The 21,518-nt window shown below is 37.6% G+C and overlaps 1 protein-coding gene across 1 annotated transcript in view; it reads left to right on the top strand.

The window, feature by feature from the left end:
- MAN2A1 (mannosidase alpha class 2A member 1) overlaps positions 1-21,518 on the top strand; it is a 168,683-nt gene that overhangs the window by 21,283 nt on the left and 125,882 nt on the right. The window contains exons 2-4 of the mRNA XM_040446993.1: positions 3,417-3,674; positions 6,013-6,157; positions 19,378-19,549. Of these exons, the coding sequence (XP_040302927.1) occupies positions 3,417-3,674; positions 6,013-6,157; positions 19,378-19,549 (575 nt within the window). The remainder of the gene's footprint in view (positions 1-3,416; positions 3,675-6,012; positions 6,158-19,377; positions 19,550-21,518) is intronic.

The following is a 21,518-nucleotide window of genomic DNA, read 5'->3' as shown; positions in this document are numbered from 1 at the left end:
GATCATCGTGATGCCGATCCCGGCAGCTAGTGTTTACCCGGGGCCAGTAATTGCGGAACAAGCTTTCAGACTTGGCTGTAGGTGCACATTGATTGATTTCGTTCATAGGACTGAGTGGCTACTGATCCTGTTTTGTCTTGTAGTAGGCTCTAAATTTTCTCCCTCAAAAGTCATTGATATCAGTGAAATTTTTTTTTATTATTATTCAGTTTTTCCCTTTCATCAAAAGCAGAGTACATCAAATAGCATGACCTCCTTATCCACTCATCAGCAGTAAAACACCATGGGCCTCCCTATAGAACTGATTAGCAAATCAAAGAATAAAGTGTTTTTCTCACAAGTGATTTTCTTACCCTACGGAAAATTGTCTTTTTCAGTATTGCTATCAGTATTCTTTGACTTGTCAGCATAATTGAAACGATACCTGTGATTTCTGTTACTTCAATGCAGACTACAAGTGCATCCTTTTAAGGTCATACTACTCTTCTTCTGTCTTGTGTACAAGAATTTGCTTATGAGGTATGTATATTTCAAGAATTTCAGCTGTCCGGAGGGAGGTTTTATTCTACTGCATAATATAGTTTAAAAAAAATGATTTTCATTAGACCATTCTGCTGACATATCCTCAGGCCACAATTTTCTCCGTGGACTTATTAATTCAGTACAGAATTCCAGGTACTGATCATTAATTGTATCTTAAAAACTACAATGAGATCGAAGTCGTCTTTAGCGCCTTCAGGATTATTTTTCATGAAACATCTACCTCCTGTAATATTTATTTTGAATAATATGCTCATCCATGGGTTATGGGACTAGAGTCATTGTAGGAATATTCCCAGATGTGTGTGCTTGTTTCTCAGTGTGTGCTTGTTGAGCTCTAGGCAGCTTTGCCTTGTGCATGGCTCCAAAATTATCTTTTCCTGAAAGTGCAGGTAGGTCTGGAGAAATGCAGACACTGTATTAATTTATACACTGTAAGTGTCCGATAAAACATGCTGCATCTTTAAAAGCTCTAGGGTGGTGGTATTTTAGACAAAAGTTTTATTTTATGGATGAGGGTAGCTTTACTAGAGGCAAGATAAGCCAACATGTTCTAATTCTGCTTGGAATCAGGAACTCGATTTACTGTTGTTACCTGCTGTGGTAGAAATTGCAAGCATCCCTGACATAGACTTGTATCTTCAGTATTGGAAATATTCAACAGAATTCATCAGCAGTGATTTCAAAAAGCTGCAGTCTCTGATGTTTTGATAGTAAGTGAAGAAAAGTTTTCCTGTTATTTCAGACAGCCTTTGATAGCATGTCATTTTATGAAAATATACACAGATTAGTCTGTTGCATACCTGATTCAAATGTTTTTAGCTTCTTTGGGTGAACTTTGGGTTATGCCAAGCTTCTTTGGGTGAACTTTGGGGGACTCCCTTTGGCCTTTCTACTGAGAACCACTGTCCATCCATATGTGCTGATAAAGAAGGGTTTGTAGTATGATAGTGCTCAATGGGTTTGCTGACCTGGAATCTAACTGGTTCAGCCAGCTTCTCTTTTGAGCCCTGAACTAGTGTTGTACTGATCCATCACATTTCCTTTGCTTTGCCATTTCTAGTCGTGACCTGGTGCGTATTCTTTCTCTTGCTTTTCCATAGACGAAATGGGGCTTGTCTTACAGGGTGAGTTCTGTGCTAAAACCTTGTACTTCCTCCTTCTATATATGCTGATGAACAGGTTTCAAAGTTCTACCTCTTAGAAATAGCCCACCACCCCAGCGGTGACAGTTTTGACATGCATGGGCTTTTTCTGTCACGTGCCTCTAAATAGACCTGGGAGAGCATCTTTCAGGTCTAAGGAGACTATCTTTTGCTCTTCCACCTCCCTCCTCCCCACAAAGACAACGTGCTGCTGATTTGCTTCTAATTTTGGCTATTTCTTTTCTCATTCCAAAATATTTTCTCTAGTCCCCTCAGACGTCTTTGAGTTTACACAGTTTGCTGCAGTGGCCTTCCCTTGGAAGACTCCAGTCTGCTGACCTCTCTTCTCCCCTTGTTGAAGTGGCCACTAACCTGGAAGTAGAATCCTTTTCTTCTCCTGGCTTCCCTATCAAACAGTCAACAACTATTCATAACAGACTAAAGTAGAATTTAAATACCCATAATCAGTTTTTATCATCTCGATTGTGTATTTTTTTTTCAAAAAGGGATGGTATCAAATTACTATTTTTTATCCATGCTTTTTAAAGTGGTTTTTCTCCATTGTATCTCCTGAAAACACCTTCTCATATATTTTAATTTTTAAAGAATTTATATTTCTGTATTTTCAGGGACTGAGAACATCTTCATGGTATAGATGTACCATTTGACCAGTTCCTTACCTTTGGACATTTAGGTGTTTTCCCTTTTCCCTCCCTCCTCCTTTCTGTCTTCCTATTATTTACTGGTGATAGAACTTTTGTTTTTGGGTGTCCAGAGTTGTTTTTCACTATGTATATAGTTATGTTTATTAAACCCTAGCACGGATTTTTGAGTAGTCTCTTGCTAGTTACAGTGTCACTTTGTGTTAAGGTAAGGACTCCTATCTTACCTATATCTGTCTCCCCAGTGTAGCATTATGCCTGGTACAGTAGGTGTAAAGAATTCTTGTTGAGTTCTAGAAATATAAGGGCCATGTGACAAATATTTTAGTATCTCCTGTTTATTTGAGATTCCAGAGATAGGAGTGAACAAGACAAAGATTGTCCTTGCTCTCATAAGCTGAGATATTATTCTGTATAACAAGGTTTATGTTGTAAAGACTACAAGCCTCTTAATGTGAGGATCACTTAAAAAATCATAAAGTCACACAGTATGGTAGGAGAGTCCAAATGACCTACAGTATGATTACTTGGGGGACCTGCATTCCAGGTTTTTTCATGCATATGGCTAATTAAGAGTTGAGTAACTGATTTTCCTGTAGATGATATTTCTTATCTAGGATTGTCCACAAGGGTTGCCAATTATGATGGAATGATTTTTTTCAGGTTCACGCTTTTTGACCCTTTCAAGTGACTAAAATCAATCATATTTAATTTAAAATTTCATACCTGAACATAGTATGTGGTTCTTAGGTATTATAAAGAACTCAAAGATCTTTTAGGGCTGGGTTTGGGGCAGTAGGAAGTATATCCCTAAATATTTTTGGTCTTTCTGTTGAACATTTTAAAATATGATTAAGCAAAGATTGAAGCCATGGAGATTTTCTTCTGTAAGTCGGTGTTTCAACACTGCCAGCCATTCACGCTCTTTGTGATCCCACTTACAGAAGTGGAAAGTGAAGGGTGAGTAGCTGCACTCTCGGGCAGGCACATAATTTTTTTAAAAAATGTGTGTGCCTCAGCAGAGCTATATTAGAGTTTCCTATAGCTGCCTTTTTCTTTTTTATTGTAGGGCCAGCTCTCAATGTTGCAAGAAAAAATAGACCATTTGGAGCGTTTGCTAGCTGAGAATAATGAGATCATCTCAAATATTAGAGACTCGGTCATCAATTTGAGTGAATCTGTGGAGGATGGTCCAAAAAGTTCACAAGGCAATTTCAGCCAAGGTGCTGGTTTACCTCTTCTGCCGTCAAAACAGCTGTCCCTCGTAGTGGACCCTGAAGACTGTTCATTCGCTTTACAAGGTGGAAGTAGGCATTCAGATGTGCAGGTAATGTATGCATTCATTAATAATCATTGGGCTTCTTTGTCTTTTACTTTCTTTTTTTGATCTGGTGTCTGTTTTAACTTAGTTGCTTAAACTGTCTGGAGTTTAGTTTGTATTTTTGTAAACTGGCTTGATTATTCACCTGATCATTAATGTTCTTTTTAGTGATAAAATTCTGTAATTCTGTGTTTCCCCCAATTTTTTTTTATTATTTTATGCGTTGTGGCCTTTTTGTATGTTTTTTAGGTCTGACTTTCTCTAGTAGATGAAGTTTAGAGGTTTAAATTTGGTCAAAGAGATTTTCTCATCTTCCTATAAAGAGTACAGGAAAAGCTGTATTCTTACTATGTCTCTGTTATACACTACAGGTTTCACACAGTGTAGGGTTAGATTCCTTTTGCTAACTATCTCTTTGTGAAAGAGGGAAGGGAAATACTGTAGAGCTGTGCTGTTCAGAATGGAAGCCACTGTCCACAGGTGACTACTGAGCATGTGAAATGTGGCTAGTTTGAAGTGAGATGTGCTCTAAGTGTTGAGACTTTTTACGAAAACAAAGGTAAATTGTTCATTTTTATATTGATTATATGTTGAGAAAATAATATTATGAATACATTGGGTTAAATAAAATATATCAATAAAATTAATTTCACTTAATTTTATCAGAAAATTTAAAATTATGGATTTGGCTTGCATTCTGCTTCTCTTGGATAGCATTCTGGAGGGTAGTGGAGTTGTAAACCAGGATATAAGAAAGGACTTCTACTTTTCTTAAATTTAGGGTGTGTCACATAAGCTCTGTTCTGCAAATTAGCAGAGTTGTGTTTAACCTGTACCTAGACCTGAAGCTGGAACTTGGTGATGGGACCCTGAAGGGTGAATATTTTACAGCTGGACAAAATGGGTTGGCTCTGGCCTTGCTTCAGAGTAGATGTTTTCACTAACTTCTGGGGACAGAAAACATGTTATTTTCTTGAGGCCATGGCTCACAGGCCAGTCCGTAAGCTGGAGACATGGGAGTTGTCCAGGCCTTGTGCCTATAATCTTATCAGCTAGTGCGTAGCCAAGTTCAGACAGTATCAGGATTCTGTGCTTTAAAAGTGTATCTATTTTTGTGACTCTTGGCTTTGTTTAGGTTTTAAATAAGTACCTTTTAAAGGAGAACCACAGAACTTTCTTTGGAGGTGGTGTATTAAATCTGGGCTGGACAGAAACAGCCCTGTTGCAGAACAACCATGGAAGGCATGCAGAGCAAGGCAGTGGGGAATCAGGAGAGCTGCAGGGCCGGAGAAAGGACCAGAAGGAATAACAGAGACTGCTAACACATCCTCCTTCCCAGCTGGTTTTCAAAGATTTATTGACTCATCCTTGGGAGTGTTGTATTTATTAAAGTCATAAATTCTGAAGTGAGAGAGATGTTACTATCTTAAAATACTTTGTATTCACTTTTTATATAATTTGTTCGATATCTTCAAATTTTTTGTAACCCACTTATATATTAGGATATAATTTTTTACATAATTTAAATTTTGCCACAGTCACTTGTGTTCTTTGTCCCATTTAGTATTAGAGGGAATATTAGAGAGAGTATTAGAGGGAAAAATACAAGGTTTTAAGGTTTTGTGGGGGTTTTTTGGCAGTATTTTTTCCTTTGTGTCCAAATAGGTTATTACCCAGGACTACTACATTGGAAACTTAAGACGACATTTGAACATTAAGAAACTGAGTCTTAATTTTAAAAATTCTTCCATTTTTAAATGATCATGCCTTGTTGACTCAGTTGTAGTTTATTTTTAGAATAAAAAGGGCAAACAGAACATATGCTAAATGAAGGCATAGCTGTAGATGCATTTCCATTCTGATACACGTTTTAAAATATATGACATTAATTGTAAAATAAAGACAACTCAGAGTAAAAAGTAATTATCCAGTGTTGTATTTGAAAATGCTGAAATATTTGTTCATAGTCACATTTCATCAGAAATTGTTTGCTTGCTGTTTAGTTCCTATTAATTTCTACTAGATTGTAGTAGAAGTAAAACAGGGCAAGAAGGAATTGAATGGAATTATTTTTCATTAGAAGCAGATGGGGCAGGGATTATTTATAAGGATAGTTAAGTAACACGGTAGCATTTTAAGAATTTGAATGGTAATTAAATGTTTTCTGCCTTAAACTCTTCAGTTAATGTTTGCAGAAATAGCTTTATCTAGTAAAGTGCATACACACAGTACAGCAATGAATAGCTTTGAGCAAATATTTTCCAACATTAAATTTAAATTAAAAATGGTAATACACGGTTAAATTTACTTTTTTTCCCCTTTATTGTGTCTTTTATATTTTTAGATGTTGGATGTTTACAGTCTGATTCCTTTTGACAACCCAGATGGTGGAGTTTGGAAACAAGGATTTGACATTAGCTATGTGTTTAATGAATGGGACTCTAAGCCCCTTCAAGTCTTTGTGGTGCCTCATTCCCATAATGACCCAGGTAAAATTTACACTTCAAAAAAACTACAGGTTATTAAGCCCATATAGGCACAGAGTATTTTAATGAGAATGTGGTAGACCTAATTTCTCACATTTTTGAGACATTATTTGCTGACTTGTGACAGCAACATATTCCGTTTATATGTCTTGTATTTTTTTTTTTCAACGTTTATTTATTTTTGTGACAGAGAGAGACAGAGCATGAACGGGGGAGGGGCAGAGAGAGAGGGAGACACAGAATCGGAAACAGGCTCCAGGCTCTGAGCCATCAGCCCAGAGCCTGACGCGGGGCTCGAACTCCCGGACCGCGAGATCGTGACCTGGCTGAAGTCGGACGCTCAACCGACTGCGCCACCCAGGCGCCCCTATATGTCTTGTATTTTGAGTTTTTACTTTACCAGTTTGTGTGCCATTCACAGATAGGACTTCTGCAATATGAAATAGTAATAAACACAAGAAGGTCTTAGTTTGGGGGTTGAAAAGTTGCACTCACTTAAGGGGCTGATTGTTCATTTTAGTTACTTTTCTCTAAAATGTTGCATGAGAGAATTATTTTGTGTTCATAAACTCTACATTACAAAATGCAGAGTGTTTATGGGAACATTTGAATCTTCCAAATAGAGAAGCAAAATGTAAAGTGGTTAAGAGCCTTGGTCAGGCAGATGTGAGTGTGGAGTCCCAACCCCATCAGTGTGAGACAACTTTAGGCAAGTTACTTAATATTAAAGTAAGTTTTTTCCTAATAGAATCAAGTTAAAATGTCTGCTTCATAGGATGAGATGTTAAGGTGTGATGCATGGCCCAAAAGTAACTGCTGTCGTTATCATTGTTATTATTTCATTTGACAATTTTTGTTACTTATTGGTGCCACAGATTTTTCCCTCCAAGGTAAGGGAAAATTGCTAAAATTACAGTGGGAAATATGATTCGATGTATATATCTGTGAGTGTGAGTACACTGGCACAGAAGAAATACTTAATGAATTCCACTGCAGGATTTTTTTTTTTTTTTTGGGGGGGGGGGGGGGAAATGCACTTCCAAAGACTTCTGAAGGACTTACTTAGGCTTCTATTTGTTACTTTTCTCAGCTTCTCCCATTTCATCATTACTATCAGAGGCACCATTATTCACCTGTACTTTGAAGTTTTTTCTTTATTCTAACATTCATTTATCTCCGACTTACATTCTTTCCCACTGGTTTATTGGCATGTATTCCTTTCTTTCTGTTGCTAAGACAGTAGAACTTGTTACTCTATGTCTGGAAGTGTGATTTGGTGAAGTGTGTGTACAGGTGGGTGCAGGCACATGTGCTGCTTTTTTGGGTGTGTGAGGTACACAGGGAGAGAGTTTGGATGCTGAAATGTTTGAATTTCCATAGTACTTCAGTGTTTATTATGCAGAGAGGTATGAAAGAGAGGAAATTAGTATTATTCTGGAAATTTGTGTTGAGCAGTTGCTGCACTAGCTTCTGACTTGGTTTCTCTTTGGTCTTAATGACTTTACCTTTTCCTACAAATACCTTTCAGCCTTATTAACCTTTCCTCTTAAATGTTTTGCATCATTTTCCTCCTTCGTCTTAGCCTGTCCCTTCAAATCCAAGTTCCGATGGCTGGGCATCATGGAAAGACTGCAGGGGTCTGGAAACTGGCAGAATGAGGCCCGCATCCCGGCTCTGCCATATACTTGCCCCCATGTCCCTGGGGGCACATTTGTGTATCTGTAAAATGCAGATCATATGGTTGGAGTAGCATCTTAAAGCAGGAGTTAGTTATCAAGTAAATACAAAAGGTGATGAAAATCACATCTAATTATAAATCTCATTTACTCTGAAACATTCCCTTATTCAGTGAAACAGTGGCAGAGCCACTGTAGTATTTAAATTGTTCTCTCCTTTTTTCTCTGCCAACCATCTACAGTTTTGTTCTTGTCACTTAATTTGTTTTTAAGTTTTTATGTATTTATTTTGGGAGAGAGAGAGGGCACCTGAGTGGGGGAGGGGCAGCAAGAGGGAGAGAGAGTCTCAAGTAGGCTCCACACCATCAGCACAGAGCCCAATATGGGGTTCCATCCCACAAACCGTGAGATCATGACCTGAGCCCAAGTCAAGGGTCCGACGCTCAACCGACTGAGCCACCCAGGTGCCCCTGTTGCTGTCACTTAATTGGGTGTGTGATGTGATTCCATTGTGTCCAATTTCTTATAGGTTTATACATACACTTTGTGCTATGTCTTGTGAGTCCTCGTGTGAATCCATTTCTCCTGCTTTTTAGATTTTTAAAGACTTTTTTTTTCCTTTTTCCCCTTTTCTGCCATCCTCACTTTCCACCAATCTCATTTCTTGTAATTCTATAACATGCACACTTAACTGTAGTAATAAAATTTGTAGTTTATCAGGCAGTCTGCCGAATGTTTTATTAACATCTAATGCTCACAATAACCCTTGGAGATCAGTGTCACTATTCATGAGGAAGATGTTACCAAGTTTACGGGGGCAAGAAGTGGCCCCACAAGAATGCCTTATTAGTTTACCTGGATCTCCCACCTGAGTATACTCGAGAGTCAGAGTACATGCGCCTCCTGTTAGAGTCGTCCTCATTGCCTAGCCTACCACTTGACATACAGTAACCGGTAAATATACATAGGCCTTCTCCATTTGTCTCTGTGTGCCTCCTTAGCTTCTTGAACTTTGGATGCACACCTGTACATAGGCACACATGTAAACATTTATAGCACTTCTGCATCGTCTCTACTCTAGAATGTAAACTCCATGAGGGCTCACACTTTGTGTTATAACCACCAGGTCACTAACTCCCAGAATAGTAAGCAGCACATAGTACTGACTCATTCAGTTAAATAAGCTAAATGAGTCAGGGCATCTGACTGCAGCTTCAGATGAAGCATTTGACCTTGACATGTGGTTTTATCTTCCCTCCTTCCCTTCTTCCTGTTGTCTTATTTTTATTCCTTAAAAAAAAATATTTAAAATATGCTTTGTAATTTTAAATACAAACACCAGATGATATTAAGCTCTTCAAGGGCAGGGATTGCCTGTGCCTTTTAGATTCTGTTTGTTTGCCTTAGCAGCGCGGTGAGCGGTGCCCGGTGTGGTTCATGTGTTGTTCTGTGGGGAGACATCCCTGATAACTGGTCCTGACTGCAATAGAGGAATCTGTCTCTTGGTATCTTAGCAACCACAATTGAATCTTTTTGTCTTAGTAAAAGATGTAATGACCCTTACCCTCAGGCCCTCCTCCACTTGAGGAAAAAATAATGGTCAGACACAGACCTTTTAAAACTACAGCGATTTTTTTTTTTTTTTTTTTTTTTTTTGGCTATAAAGCAAAATGCTAGAGAACAGAACCCACTGACTTTTTAAATAATTTTCACCACTCCGGGGTCCCTGGGTGGCTCAATTGGTTAAGTGTCCGACTTCAGCCCAGGTCACGATCTCACGGTTCATGAGTTTGAGCCCCGCGTTGGGCTTTGTGCGGACAGCTCAGAGCCTGGAGCCCACTTTGGATTCTGTGTCTCTCTCTCTCTCTCTGTTCCTCCCCTGCTTGCATTCCGTCCCTCTCTCTCTCTCTCTCTCTCAAAAAAAAGATTAAAAAAAATAAAAAAATTTCACCACTCCTTAACAAAAGTAGAATTTAGGTAAACTAAATTGTTCTGTGACAAGCCAAATCATTGAGATCAGGAAGAACCACACTTTCAGTTGAGGAATAGAGAGAAGTATGTGCACAAACATTCCAAGTCCAAATGTGACTCTGTAGCAGGAAATCTTTGTCGAATACGCCTAAATGAATGTGCAATTAGGCGGTTTACTTTCTAAATGAGATTTATAGAGACTTGTTTGCATTTTCTACAGCAACAATTTAAAACTTTAGCTCGGTAGTTTGTTTCATTGGTGGAGTTTTGTCTGTTGGGGATAGAAGTACTGAAATAGATTTTTAAAAGATTCCTGTATTTTCCCTAACTTTAAGAATTATGTTAAAGAAAAAGAATTATGTTGTTGTGTTTTTATATATGTAGATATTTTTCTTTTTTGGACCATGTTCTGATATGTCATAAGACAGATAAATTTCAAATTATGTTTATATTTTAATAAATTTCTAATTATGTCTTCTTCCAGCCCATGAGGACATGTAACAGTTGTCATATATTTTATATGGTTTACATGAGTTAAAACAAAATTGGAAGGGAATTGTTAAGTCAGTGCTGATAACTTTGTCCTGTTACGCTTTTAAAAAGTTTTAAATCACAGACCATGAAATTAAATGTTAGTTGATTGATACATGTTCATGTTATATTTAATAAGCTGATTAAAACACAATTACAGCACCTTTGTATCTACAATCTTAATTCTTTGCTTCCCACTACTTAAACTGCTGAAATGTTTAGTTAATTTTCCTTCAAAGAAATCGCAGTGTGTAGAGAGAAGATAAGGTGTACTAAATGGAAAGTTGGACAGCATATTGTTAGTTAAGCAATTTGTAAAATGAACATTAGAAAATAATCCCCCATGTGGTCTGACTCCAAATAGAAGGGAGACCTAGGTACAAGAGTCACACTGGAAAATAATTTTCTTTTGTGCATTTGCAGTTCTTTTACAGAGTTTTTATTGATTCAAATGAGTGAGTAGAATTTTTTGACTTTCTTTTGTGGCAAATTGAAAAACAGAATTTTGCATTTAGTACTGTATTATAATTTGAAATGAGTTTATGTGCTGTTATTCTTAAAAAGCAAAAGAACAAAAACATGGGGAAATCACTGTGTAATGTTATTTTTAAAGCTTCTCTGTTATTCTTAACAAATATTCTTAACAAAATATTGTTAAGAACAGTCATAAGAGAAGAGCTGTGGTCCCCCCACAGTTGGGTAATGCCCGGGTGGGCGAAAGCAGGGGGGACTTGGATCTCTGGCTTCCAAAGGAACCTGCTGAATAGAAGGAGATGGTGAGGAGAGGGGAAGTTTGTTTGTGGACAGTTTGGGGAGTCCTTTGTTCTGGTTAGTGATTGAGAGATGAAGTGAATTCTTTGGTTTTGGCTACTGTGGTGGGAAATTTGAATTTCTGGAGCTAAGATAGTATGAGGAAGAACGGAGTGAGAACTGGTATTCATTGTGTATCTTACATTAGTTTGTGTAATACATTCTGCAACCCTCAACACCAGTAAATCACACATCATTTACCAGGTGAGGACAGTGAGACTAAGCAGGTATACTAATTTGTTCAAGATCCATCAGTTAGACATTGGCACAGTATGGCAATTAAAGCTCAGATTTGCCTGATTCTGAGGTCTGTGCTCTTTCCATTTACTATGCTGCCTCCGAAGATATGTTACTTAGTTCAAATGATTTTCTTGCTTTATGGGCATTAGCTAATTCAGCACATTTATCTGAACTTTGGGTTGTTAATAGCATTGCCAGATTTGGCTTAAAAAATGTTTACATTTCCAGTAAACAGTGGATAGTTTTTTTAGTATATATGTCTTGCAGATCTCATATGGGATTCACTTATAGTAAACATTTATTCATTATTTATCTGAAATTCAAATTTAACTTGGCATCCTCTATTTTATCTGGTAATCTTAATTAAGAAAATGTTGGCATTACGAGTTAAATATTTACATGGCTCTTTAGAATTATCTTTTTTTTTTTTCTCAACGTTTATTTTTATTTTATTTTTGGGACAGAGAGAGACAGAGCATGAATGGGGGAGGGGCAGAGAGAGAGGGAGACACAGAATCGGAAACAGGCTCCAGGCTCTGAGCCATCAGCCCAGAGCCCGACGCGGGGCTCAAACTCACGGACCGCGAGATCGTGACCTGGCTGAAGTCGGACGCTTAACTGACTGCGCCACCCAGGCGCCCCTAGAATTATCTTTTTAAGAGATCTCTAGAGTTGGTATATTGAGGTTCTGTTTTAGAGGGCAAAAGTCCATTGGAGCTCTAACTGGACTGCATTCTTTAGGAGCACATGTATCAGGTATTACCTAGAGATGCAGGTGATTGTCACACATGTCCCCATTCTCCTATTTTGTCTGTCTTTTGAGTCTGATGCTTCAGAGCTCACCACTGCACCAGTTATATAAATGATTGCTAATACTTATGGGACTTTACTATGTTTCAGGCACTATTCTAGGTACTTTACATGTATTAAATCCATTACTGCTCTTAGCAACTTCATGACAAAAGTCCTGTTATTACCCTCATTTCACAAATGAGAAAACTAAGGCAGAAGAGAGTCCAGGTAATGTGTTCGTGTCGGGGCTGGGCTTTAACCCAAGCCGTCTGGCTCTGGAATTAGGACTTACAACCATTACTTAATACTGTCTCTTGAAGGTAATACTTCTGAAACCCACAGGCAAAGCTTCCAGGAGGAAGGTCTTTTAAGTGTTTCCAAGCCAATGTCATCTACTTTAGTATTTTTAATGATAAAAAACATTTTATGAACTATCTTGGAAGAGTAGACACCTCACCACACTGTTCCTCATCTTTTTTTTTTTTTTTTTCCTTCTGGTCTGTCTTTACTGAAATGGATGTCTCTGTCCTTAAATACTACTTGAGTCCATGAGATGGTGAGTGGTTTTCCTCATTGCTACATATTTTACAGTCAGAAAGTAATTTGGAAGCAGTATTTTCCAGCTTTTAAATGGTTTCTTTTAGAAACTTTGATTATATGCCCAGTATTTGCCTGCTCATAAGGCTAAATAACCTCCTGTACACTAAGAGTAACTCCTCGAAGGAAGTCACTGTTACTTTTACTTCTAAGGATGTCTCTCATATTATAGACATGTCTCATTATTTCAAACCACTATGCTCTGTTTGGGGAAGACCTAGTAGGCCTGAAGTGTCCTGCTCCGTGTGAATTGATGATGCTCATGGATAGAATCCTTAACAAAGGAGGGAAGTAACTTTAGCACAGATTTAGAAATTATTGTGGAGGTTGATCTCATAATTGCAGGTGTCACATATCAAGGTACACAGGTCTTTTAAAGGACATTTAGAAAAGCAATAGAGTAAAGGATCACAATTGGACATTGTGCATATTACAGCTGCAGGATGAACAAAACTCCAGCTCTCCTAACAGTGATGCAGATGGTTCCTGTGGTGTGGGATGGAATTACCAGTGACAGCATCTTACACTGGCTCAAAAAGTGCTGTATCTCAAACACCTTAGTGGAAGTGAAGCTGATATGCTTTGAAATCTATTAGATGACACTGAATCACCTGGAAAAAAGGTGAGGTTATTCTGGAAACTTGAGTTCAGAAGCATTTGTAGGATTCAGCAGGTTTAGGTCTTTGGAAAACCTCAGCTTCATCTTTGACTCTCTCTACTCTGTCTTGGAAACTTTAGTCAGCTAACATATGCTCTTCATTTTGCCTCATTGGCCTCTTATTTCTATTTCCAGAACCATTTTCTAGCAGAACTTGTGCAGTGGCCTCATTTCCTGTTTGTCTTGTACACTGAAGTATATCTTTTACGCTCACAGTAGTCATTTTTGAAAACACAGAAGACGTTAACTTCCTTCACTAAGAAACAAGAATGGCTCAGAAGATTTTCAGTGGTCTGCCCCCGCTTCTGTTTTGTATTTCTCACTGTACCTCCACCATGTAAGCTCCGATACAGCCACACCTGGCTGCCTTCTCCCTGAGATTGACACAGGACTTCATGGCTTAGTGTCTTTTCCATATGCTCTTGCTTCTATTTGGGATCTACCTTTTCCCTCTATCCACACGATGACTGTTCTAAGAATCTTCTGTCCTTCTGCTAGGAATTTATCACTTCTTTATTCCCATAGCATTTTGTTCTTATTTTTACTGTAGAATCTGTTTTCATTTATTAGCTTTTTTGCTTTGTCTTATTAGATGTTTGATTTGTGTGTGAATGGATAAACTAGAACACGACATTAATTAAAACTCACAGTTTATTGTTTGAGTTATGATAATACCAATTAACATGGTATGCAATGTCTTAAGTGTAAGACTGGATGTTACAATCAAATATGGAAGGATTTGACAAGTGATGGAAGAAGCCTGTTGATCATTTGTTGGTAGACGATGACTTCATTACTAAAATAAAGAAGCTTTCTTGTTTTATGAATCCTCTTTGTACTTATTTTTAAATTAGAGAATACTATGTTAAAATGGAAGTAACATGAAGCTTAAGTTGCAGTTTTTAAATGTTTATTATCTTGTTATAATTATTTTTCATGCAAGATTTATTATCTTTTCTTAACAGTTGGTACCTACTTAACTGAGTAGAATTAATGTAGTCATTAAAAAATAATTGTCATAGTAGTGGAAACCACAACAGTGTAACAATGATTTGAGGGGCATGACTTCTTTGGGATGCATCTTTTAAATCATCTTGGGGCTGACAGAGCCTTTTTAAATATAAGCTAGTAACTTAAAGATATTGATCAAAGATGATTAGGTTAGCAGAACAGACAGTGGCTATGTTAGAGCTAATTGCTAATTGTGTGTGTGTGTGTGTGTGTGTGTGTGTGTGTGTGTGTGTGTGTGGTGTCTTTTCCTTTTTGTTTCATTTCTAGTTGAAGTAATAAATTTGTATTTATACTCTATATACCCTTTTCCCCCTATTCTTTTGGCTATACATTTCACTCATCTATCATGTACTTATTCAACTCTTGATGGTGTAGTCTTCATACCAGGTGCTAGATTCATGAGAATTGACTGGTTGGGAGTTCAGGTTGTAGGTTCCCAAATTTGTAGGATTTGGTGTAAAAGTATGTGGATGCCCTCAGACCCTCTGTGTAAACATTTGAAAGTTATAAATCAAACTGATACATGATAAGTAGAATAGGTCTTTTCCTCCTACCTTGAGGAATAGCACAGTTATCAGGAAGGCCACATGTGGGTTGAGATTGCTGGGGCTCCAGTTCCCCACTGGAATGTGTTGAGTTTGTGTGGGAAAAGCCAGCCTGTGGGGCAGCCCAACCTCCTTGCCCAGAAATGGCCCTGTCCTAAACCAGGAGGGGCTTTGCTCACAGATGCACAGACACGCCAGCACTTTTCCCACATCACTGCAAACTGTATCCCCCTGGCTATTGCTCAGGCTACAGAGATTACCACCTCCAGGTCAACTGTCCTTTAGAAAGACATATAGAAGGCCCCTTCTGGGCTCTAGAAACTGGCTTGGGGCTATTTGGACACATTTCTGGGTCATGGTGCTTAGGAGGGCAGGTCAAGGTGGGCTCTGGGTGGGCAGTTCTTTCTTTGCCTTGTGAAAGGGATGTGGTCAGAGGAAGAATAGGAAGATCCCTCAAGTCCAGGGCTCAGGGTGAGATACCCTTGCCCAGGTCCTAAATCAGTGCTGTGTATGCCCTTGAACCAAATAAAACTAAGTGTTCCTCCAGAGGATGAAATTGCTGCAAAGTCTTCAGACTACAAAGCTAGATCAGGAGTCAAATTTCTAAAAATGGTGGTTTGTCAGCGAACAGTCACTAAGTGCTTAATTGTTCATGCACATTAAAAATAAGCAGTAGAGCTTTCAACATTACTAGGCTTTATATTATAGAAATTAAATTCTTTCAAGTTTTATTTCTTTATTTTGAGAGATAGAGCACATGTGCACACTCTTGTGCGTGTGCAAGTGGGTGGGGGAGGGGCAGAGAGAGAGGGGAGAGAGAATCCCAAACCTGACACAAGACTTGAACTCAGGAACGGGAGATCATGACCTGAGCCAAAGTCCAGAGTTGGCACTTAACCGACTGAACCACCCAGGCGTCCCTAGAACTTAACTTTTTTATGATAAAATAGAGCAAATTTAGAGTTATTCATCCTTTACAGAACTTCTAATTGTGTATTCTTTGTTGCAGATATTTCCTCACTTACTTAAAAATAGTGATTAGCTGTTTTATGGGTTAGAGTGTTGTTAGAGTGGAAAACAGTAAATGGAAAGGTTTTCTGTGTGCTGTTCTAGCCCTGGTTCAATTTCCAAGTGTATTCAAGGGAAAGAAAAAGGCTGTGAATTGACCACTTAAGTAAATCAGTTTGCAACTCAATGTCCTAAGATTATTAAATCCAGAGGTAGGAATCTAATTTTATGTCACAAAAATTCATCCCATACAACTTTTCATAAAATACTATCCTTCTGATTGGTCTCATGTTAATATACAGTTGTAGTTTTACAGTAATTTAGGGAAAGAAATAGCCAATTCAGTGTAAAAGGGAATACTTGATTACTCTATTGTATAAGAGCAATAAAAGCTAATTTACTGTTAGATTACTCAATATTGAAAGCTGCAAGAGGCTATTTTTTAGTTCATTCTTCATTAATTGTGCTATATTGTAGTGATATTAATGTCTATTATAGATGAGCTTTATGGAAGGCTTTTAAGTTGACATCTCTGAGCATGTACTTTGGCTCATGTAAATATCTTTGACATATACCCCGCATGATTGTTGAAGGGCAAATGAAGTGTCGAAGGCAAAATGGATTAATCAGTCACTGTGATTCCTTTATGACAACTCCAATGATAAACTATTCTTTGAAAGGGTCTTAGCTAATAATAAATTATAACTGATGAAAACAAGTAATTGTACTTAAAAAAAAAACTTGTTACTTATTCATCTTCATAAAGATGATTTCTTCTAAATTCATTTTCTATGTTAGGTTACTAGAGTTTTGTTGTTAATTTTGGAGTCATTCCATTGTTCATAGTTCTTTTACTGAGTAAGCAGCCAAATGATTAGGGCTTAGTTTTGATCTTTGTTAAAAATGTAGGTAAAAGTTGTGAGTGTTGCCTTAAAGACGGTAGTTCTCATAGAGCCATTTCAATAATTTACGTGGTTCTTACTGCACATATAGAGTAATAATAGCATGGGGCAGAAATTGTTGTCACTTACGTGCATTTGATTTCAGTTCAGTCTTGCAATATGGAGGTACTTTACATATTCAATTAGATATTATGACGGTGCTTAGTAAAATAAAAATTCTTGCCACATTGCATTCTTTATTTTTGGGATGGTAGCAGCACTCATTTTTTTCTAGGACTATATGAGTTTACTAGGGCTGCCATACCAAAGTTCTGCAGACTGGGTGGCTTATTTCCTTACAGTTCTGGAAGCTGCAAGTCCAAAATCGAGGAGTTGGCAGTGCTGGTTTCTTCTGAAGGTCTCTCTCCTCTATCTTTCCTCTGTGTGTGTCTGTGTCTATCTGCTTGTCCTTACAAGGGCATATTGGAGTGGGGCGCACCCTCATGACTTTATTATACCTTAATCACCTCTTTAAAGACCCTGTCTCCAGATATAGTCACATTCTGAGGTACTAAGGTTTAGGATTTCAACGTAGGCATGTTGAGGGGACACAATTCAGCCTACAATGGGCATAGAATTAATTCTTTGCAAACAATAATTTTGGGTAACCAGTATGTTTAAGACGTGGAACAATTTGTGTAAACATTCTAAATAAAGGTATCCTTTTCAAAACTTACATGTTAAAAATATCTTTTATTTCCTTTTTTACCTGCTTCAATTATAGAGATGGGGACGGGGCAATTAAAAACATGATGATGATGATGATGATGATGATGATGATGATGACGATAGCAACTAATCTTTATCAAGTGCTATATTATATCCTGGGCTCATGTCTGAGCACTTGATGTTTTTTTCTCTTGGCATGGTCAGCAGAAAGTTTGAACATTCCCATTTAGGGGTAGGTTGGATTTTCTTTGCCTGTCCCTGGGAATCCAGATGTGGATCTTGGCTTCATGCGCTGGGACAGGAGTCCAGGTTTGTACCTTCCTCAAGCAAGATGGGATTCTTTGCAGACCATTGTTTCATGAGATATCTTTGAATTTTCTATAGGTGCAGGCTTTTTAGCATGGAAAAGTTGAATTATCCAGGTACCCTTCTTTGGCGACTTGAAAGTGCCCCAGATCAAGAAAGTCCTGTAAAGACAATTTTCCACTGCCTTCCTGTTTGGCTTCTAGTTTCATACTTGTCGCTTTGTACATGCTCAGTAAATAACTCTAGAATGAATAGATCGATAGATTTTAGTTAAAGCAGAAGGGAGAAATACAGTCAGAGTAGCAATGCCCTTTTCAGAAGCTCATGCTTGTATTGTCAAAATACTTGTATTGTCTTCTCTGCCCTAGCAGATTTTCATTTTTTTTCAGTCAGTATACTGTATTTCAAATATTAACTTATAGTCAAAAGAAATAACCAGTTGACTCCTTATATTTTAGTCCTCCCACATGTTTGAGTTTTGGAAATAAATAGAGTGGTAGTTTAGCCTGGATGTATAGAACACCTCTATCTCTGTAAGATTTCATAGATAAGAGGTTGTTCTTGGAGGATCCACTTGGCTAGTAGATAGAATTGGTAACTACATGCCTCAGCCGCTTATCATGTTGCTTTAATACTCTGCCAGGTAGGGCTATGCTTAGACTTGTGGGTCTTGTTAAAAAGGTTTCTTTATAGTGAAATTGCAAATATCTTTAGATAAAGTTTCCAGGGTATTTGAGAAGGAGGAAAAGTCGTAGAATTAAGTCATTAACATCTACAATTTTCTTTTGAAAAAGACTTCATATACACTTGTGTTGTTTTGTTAGTGTCAGTCTGTGCTTCCAAAAAATGGAGTAATTTGCAGCCTTTGGAAACTAATGCCTGTGCTTGGCAGAATTCTACTTCTCTGTATTCATAATAGTGCTGTTAATTACCTTATTGCTTCGCTGCTGGCTTTTAGATATAGTTTGTACTTACGATTTTCTTAGTTTCACTTACTAAAATGGGGAGAGAATTTCAGATGTGGTATGAAGGGATACACTCTTAATTCCATATGATGAGAACAGTACTGCCAACTTGTTAACGCTGTTCAGATTTTTAAAATGAAGACAAATTCCTTACATTAGAGATAAATTATACATAATCGAATCAGGTACTATAATTATCATGCATAAATAAATGCTTTTTTTCCTCAGGTCATTTGTCTCATTTTTCTCATTTCTTTCTGACTTTGTACAGATTTCAGGGTATTTTTGTTACTGTAGCATTAGTGTCTTTTTGAGTGTCATGTGCATTCAAATGGAATTTCACTACTTGAAATTCACTACTTGAAATATTTGTGAAATTTGTAAATGTGTCTTCATATGAATGAAACATCTAAGGGCATCCAAAGGTCATGTAATGGAATGTGACTGAGTTGAAATCAGACATATGAATCAGACCTTTGTTGTATATTTGTGTTTTGATTTAGGTTGGTTGAAGACTTTTGATGACTACTTTAGAGAGATGACTCAGTATATTTTTAATAACATGGTCATCAAGCTGAAAGAAGACTCACGGAGGAAATTTATGTGGTCTGAGATTTCTTACCTTTCAAAGTGGTGGGATACTATAGATAAGCCGAAGAAGGATGCTGTTAAAAGGTTTGTTTCAAGATTTTTTTTTTTTTTTGCAATTTGGTAATATTAATTATACAGTGAAACATGTGTTGAATTTTTAGAGGATGAAAATTCTTAGCCTTCTATCTGAAACTTAAAATATTTCTCCAAATCTTTTTTTTCTTTGATTCTGCTTCATCTGTGGAAAAGTGACTTGAAACTGTTCTATTGAAATCCTAATGTTCCAACTCTGTCCCAGAAATTGAATTACTAGGTCAAAGGGGCTTAATATTTTAAATGCTTTTTGAAGCATATAATCAAAGTGACCCCTGGAAAGATTGTTTCCATGTACCAGTGTCTTTGCCTTTTGGCCACCAATATATTTTTTTTCTAAAACTTTGACCAATTTTGTCGTTGAAATATTTAAAAATTTTTTTAAGGTTTATTCATCTTTAAGAGAGAGTGAGAGAGAAGGTGAGCGGGGGAGGGTCAGAGAGAGAGGGAGACACAGAATCCGAAGCAGACTCCAGGCTCTGAGCTGTCAGCGCAGAGCCTCATGTGAGGCTCAAACTCATGAACCGTGAGATCATGACCTGAGCCCAGTGAGCCACCCAGGTGCCCTGATGGTGGCTGAAATATTTTAATTTGAAAATTTGATTACTGATAATGTTATGTACTTTCTCATAGGTACAGGCAAAGTTTTTTGTGAATTGCTTGATGGTATACTTTTCTTCTTACTGATTTGTAAGTTTGTACACACATGCGTTAACCCTTATTTTTTCTCAAGTTATTTTCTTAAATCTTAGCATTTCATATACATGCTTTAAACATTTTATTGTAATCAAACATATCAATCTGTTTTCTTAAAAGCTTTACTGTCATATTTTAAAAGGTTTTTCCCAATCTAGAGATCAGAGGAAGAGTCCTTTTTTTCCACCCAGTTTAACTTTTTATCATTCACTTTTTAAAACCCTGAAATTTATCTTTTTAATATGGTATGGTGGGAGGTTCTGATCCCCCTGCCTCCCTCCTCTCTGCTCCCAAGAGTATAAAGATTATCTTAGCATGCATTGCTTTCTTTTATTTAGTATCACATGTACAGCGCTCACTGTTTTAGCACCTGTTCTGATACTTCACAAATGATAACGGATAATCCTTGCAGCGGTCCTGTGAAGTAGGTACAATGACTGTCCTCATTTTACAGATAGAGACACTGGTCGTCCAGGGTCACCCAGCTGGGACGTGCCGTGCTGGTGTGCTATCTGGTGCAGCCTGTCCAGCCCCACAGGTTTCCCTCCCATGCTGTGCTCTGCCGCTTTCCTAAGATCTAAAATGTCCCGGTTTTTTCCTACTGATTTGATGTGCCATCTTTATTGTCTTTAAATATGCGCTGATTTCTGGGCTTCCTGACCTCTTTCATGGACTTTTCTGTTTGCAATTGTGGTTTGATATGCTTCATTGATAGTTAAAAATCTCCTCTTTCTTTACTGAAAAATTCTTCTAACGAGTGACCACTTCATTTTCCCAAAGAGTTTTAGAATTAATTATTAAAATCTTCCTGCCCTACCGAAGGAAAAAAAAAAGGAGGTTTTGATGGAAATTGATGTAAACATTTAAAGATAATTTGGAGGGAATTGGTTTTCTATCATTATCCATCAGACTTTTTTTGATAGGGTGCAGCACTCAAAAACTTTGTTAGTGACATGCACACACAAAAGATGGGAACCTAATAAAGATGCTAGTAGGGTTTTATGTATGTTAGATGATTAAGAAATACATAATGCTACAATAAAAGACGTAAAGCTTGCTTGTGGACATGGGTGTCAGCAAGGGTACACATTGTGAGTTGGTGCAAAGTGGTAGAAAGTGAGTTATCTGAAATCTGATCAAAAGTTGTTCAGCATATGTGCATGGGTATGAAGACAGTGCACTGAGGTAGCTGGTAGATCTTGGAGGGAGGGAGGGAGGGAGGGAGAGAGAGAGAGAGAGAGAGAGAGAGAGAGAGAGAGAGAGA

This window comes from Herpailurus yagouaroundi, unplaced genomic scaffold (assembly GCF_014898765.1).
Source record: "Herpailurus yagouaroundi ecotype Mexico unplaced genomic scaffold, PumYag 29, whole genome shotgun sequence".
Classification (NCBI taxonomy): Eukaryota; Metazoa; Chordata; class Mammalia; order Carnivora; family Felidae; genus Herpailurus; species Herpailurus yagouaroundi.
The sequence above is the reverse complement of the archived record's forward strand: the minus strand, read 5'-3'. Positions and strand labels throughout refer to the sequence as shown.